The sequence below is a fragment of the Alligator sinensis genome, unplaced genomic scaffold (assembly GCF_000455745.1).
Source record: "Alligator sinensis unplaced genomic scaffold, ASM45574v1 scaffold453_1, whole genome shotgun sequence".
Classification (NCBI taxonomy): Eukaryota; Metazoa; Chordata; order Crocodylia; family Alligatoridae; genus Alligator; species Alligator sinensis.
The window spans coordinates 953,560-957,706 of record NW_005842485.1 but is presented as its reverse complement, the minus strand read 5'-3'; the positions used below and the strand labels follow the sequence as shown (position 1 = coordinate 957,706).

The window sequence follows — 4,147 nt, the reverse complement described above, 5'->3', positions numbered from 1 at the left end:
CACTTCCCGGCCATGCCTTTATTAACAAACCTCTGTTCCAAACAAGCTTGGAGCTAAGCCCCTTCTCAAGAAGACAGTGGCCTACATGTCGGTCCCAACTTCTCCCTGGCCTGGAATCCTGACTAACTACCCACCTCCTCCCCAACACACTCCCCTTCTAGGGTGGGCTGGAAGGTCATACCACGCCGTAGGGTTTTGGACGTTGATGCCTCACTCATCGTGCCGCCCCAGCTCTGGGTGCCAAAGTGAATGCCACAGAGGGCAGCTTTTTTGGCGCCTGCTGTCTGCTCCTACGTGCTTCCTAAGCAGCTGATTCTAACCGATACAGCCACTGGCAAGGGACTGTCACTGCCCCGTCACTACCACATTGAGTAGAAAGGTAAGGCTAGGTACTGCCATTCAGCCAGAAATGGGGAAAAAAATAAAAATATTTCTCTTGAAAAGTAGAGGTACTGTCTGCACCTTTGCAAAAAACTTAACTGGCTCACAGCAGCTGAGAAAAAAAAAAGGAGTCAATTACCACTGAAGCAACAAACTGAGTTGGTCTATACATCATTTAAAAAATGGATGGAAGGAGAAAAAAAAATATTACTACCCCTCATCAAATTACAGCAATATACAGCAAAGGTTTGCAGCCTTGAGTCTTCATTGCTGCCTCTGATTTCTTAATTCAGGGAGTGAGAGGTTGCCATGACTTGATCTCAGCAGCTCGTATCTGCTGGACCCAGCATGTTAAAAAAAGAAAAATCATCAAGGCATGTTCTCCGCTGCAAAGAACCCAGACATGTTTGGAACAAAATACATAGGTAAAATACAGCAGGACGTTATCCAAAACAGCTGCCTCGGAGTACAAAAATACAGTACTAGTAGGTTGGATGTAATTAAAACATCGAGAAATACTATTGCTCCCGGGAAGTTGAGGAAACCCAGATCTTTGCAACGGAGAAGCAGCCAAAAGAGAGAGAGTTCAGAAGGAGGAAAAAAAGAGAAAGAGTCAAATTCTCAGTTAAAAATCCGTGTTAAAAAGACCTGTGACGGACCATGGGAATAGAGAATTGCTTTCAAAAACCAAATAAAAAAAATGGATGCATAGGGGTGGCTGATCACTTGGTTACTACATTAGGGGTAATTCTGCACACCCTATGGCCTATGTATTTTTTTAACCTCTCCCCCTTTGTTGCTGTGCCACCCCCAGCTAGCCACAACCATGAAGAAAAATAATGGCTGTTGATGCTGGTGGTTTTCAATAAATACAAAACTAAGAACAGGGGAGAAGCAATACTACCTTCCCCCCCCCCTCCTCAAAATAATAAGGGGAAGATGGACACCAGGGTCTGCATGAAATTAAAAAGGCAGCTCAAATCAAGAGGACGGGCATGCAGCTAAGAAAAAAAACAAAAACAAACAACTGATATAGCCTACGGTGTCTCACAAGGAATACCCGAAACTTTGGAATGAACAGTGTCGCTTGCCATTCAGTTCCAAGTGACTAGGATACGAACACGCGGCGAAAATACCTTGGCTTTTCTATCTTTCTCTTGGCAGAGGGGGGGGAGGCGAGTGACTGGACTGAGCTAAAGAAAAAAAAAAAAGTGAAAAATCCAGTTAAAAGCTAAGGAGGAGGGATTCTTGCCCAGCTCCCTCCCAACCCCTCACCCCTCTTGCAGCTCAGCTCCAGGATCGGACTTGCTGGCTTCAGCTGAGATCTCAAGGTGGTTGGGAAATCCAATGCCGCCAGGGCGTTTCAAGAGTCGCATAGTGGAGCTGGGGGCTTCGGCCGCCGTGAGCAAAGTCCCGCCGGCTGCCCCTCAGGCGTGTGGTTCTTGCTGATACAATGTGCTGTGAGGTACTGAGAGATCTGGGGGGACTGGGCTGGAACCTTTGCCTTTGCTCTCCACTCTCCAACCCCAGCTGGAAGGCCATCCTTGCTGTTTCCCCTACACCCCCCCCCCCCCAGGAGCCAGTTGGCTCCAATTACTTCCAGCCATTTCTCTTCAGAGACAACCTTATTTGGAGAGAAAAGAGGGGGGTGCAACTTCCCCCCAGCCCCCTCTCTCTTCCCCAAGCTGCCTTGTGCTTCGTGCCCAATTTTTTGTCTTCAATTTACCCTCTCTTTGCAGCCCTGTGTTGAAGGTGTTGGGACAGATATTCAAGGGAAGAAAAGGATCCAAATAAAGAAAGAAGGGTCCTTTAGCTCTGAAGAGAACTGGCAGGTTTCTCTGAGAATAGGTTGTTTGAGAGGGGTGCTGGAGGATAGGGGTCCAGTATGGAAACCAGCCATTCAGCAAAGGAAACCAAGATCAGCCTGGACATTGGTCCAAAAAGAGAGAAATCAACCCACCCCCGGTTTCCCCCTATACTAGGTTCATCCCTCGCTAGATGCCCCTCAACCTCTCCTCTGTGCCCCTGTCTTCTGCCCCCTCTGGTTGATTTCTAAGTGGAGGGTGATGCCCCCCATCACCACCCGTCTTTCTTTGGGTAGCGGCAGCAGCCTGGATGCTGGTTTCATTGGTGGAGCAGGCAGCATCTCCAACGGATGCAGGGTGGTGGTGGGGGGGATCCATATGACACCTCCACTTCTCAGGGCCCTGAAGATATGGGAGGTTCCCAGCTTGCCTCAAGATGATGGGGGTCATGGCAGGTCTTCCAGGCTGGTAGAGCTCTGATGGGGAGTGGGGAAGAGTCCTCCGGTCCAGCAGGATTCCCCCAGTCCAGCGGAGCTCTGATGAGGGCACTAGCAGGCCTCCCAGTCTGGCAGGGCTCCGATGCCGGAGAGCTGGCAGGTCCTGCAGTCCAGTGAAGTTTCCAGGGAGACTTGCAGAACTCTGGAGGGAAGGTGAGGTGGTCTCTCAGCCTAGCAGATTTCCAAGGGGATCCCCCACTCTGGCATGGCTCCAGGGGAATCCCCCAATCTGGTAAGGGTCTTGGGGCACTGGCAAGCTCTCTGAGAGGAGAGGGATCCTACACTCCGGCAGGGCTCCAGAGGGATCCCCCAGTCTGGCAGAGCTTGCCCACTCCAGCAGGGCTCTGGGGGAGTCCTGAAGTGCAGTGAAGCTCTCGGGGGCGGCTGGCAGGACACCCCTCCAATGGGGAGGATCCCACACTCCAGCAGGGCTCTGGCAGGATCCCTCAGGTCAGCGAGACACTTGGGGGCGCTGACAGGGCTCTGATGGGGAGATCCCCCAGTCCAGCAGGGCTCTGGTGGGATCCCCCAGTCCAGTGAGGCTTGTGGGGGCATAGGTGCTGGCAGGGCTTGGGGTGGGGGGGTCCATCCTCTCTCGGGGGCACCTAGCGGGGCTCAATCGTCATCCACATCATCCGCCTCCGAGTCGTCACCGGCACCGCTCCCGCTGCCGGGCCCTGGAGGCCCCGCTCCTCCACCAACTCCCCCAGTGCCCGGCCGGCGGTCATACAGCTTGTCGCGCTGGCGCTCCTGGATGTCGCGCATCTCATCAGCATAGCGGCAGAAGGCGCCACCGAACTTGGCCCAGGCCTTGTAGGGCACGGTGATGGCGTTGCGGTAGGCTGGCTTGACCTCGCTGACGCGCAGGAAGACACCATACTTGTTGCAGCCCACGTCAAAGAAGAAGCGCTTGGAGTCCACGGTGATGGACGTGCCCTCAGGCAGCTCTCCACCGCCTGCCCCCGCGCCGCCTCCCAGCGCCAGCCCTGGCTCATCGTCCTCGGCCCCGTAGTCGTCCAGCAGCTTGGCCAGGGCATCACGGAACTCGATGAGGCCCTGCGCGGGCAGCGCGATCGTCTGGCCACTCTGCAGGCCCGAGGCGCCCGCAAAGGCCCCGGGGCCGCGGTTGAGGGTCTGGCGGATGCGCAGGAAGCGGCCACGCTGGTTCTCCTTCAGGTCCAGGTAGTACTTGCGGTTCTCCCGCACCAGGAACTCGCTCTTGAGCGCGCGGCGCGGCGGCTCATCGGGCGGCGAGGCCGAGCTGGCGCCGGCTGGAGGCAGCGGGTCGGCGGGGCTGGGCCCCAACTGCGCGTAGTGCTCGATGAAGTCGCCCAGCGCGTCACGTAGTTCAGCCGCCACGGCCATGGACAGCGTGAGGCGGCTCTTGGCCCCGCCGGCGCCCACCTCGGCGATCTTGAGGAAGCGGCCCTTGGCGTTCTGCTTCACGTCCAGGTAGAACCGCTT

At 55.2% G+C, this 4,147-nt stretch overlaps 1 protein-coding gene across 1 annotated transcript in view; it reads right to left on the bottom strand.

The window, feature by feature from the left end:
- Positions 1-2,806: 2,806 nt before the first annotated feature.
- The window catches only part of PURB (purine rich element binding protein B), a 2,702-nt gene continuing 1,361 nt past the window's right edge, over positions 2,807-4,147 (bottom strand). Inside the window, exon 2 of the mRNA XM_006031220.3 lies at positions 2,807-4,144. Within this exon, the coding sequence (XP_006031282.1) occupies positions 3,299-4,144 (846 nt within the window). The 3' untranslated portion in view covers positions 2,807-3,298. The remainder of the gene's footprint in view (positions 4,145-4,147) is intronic.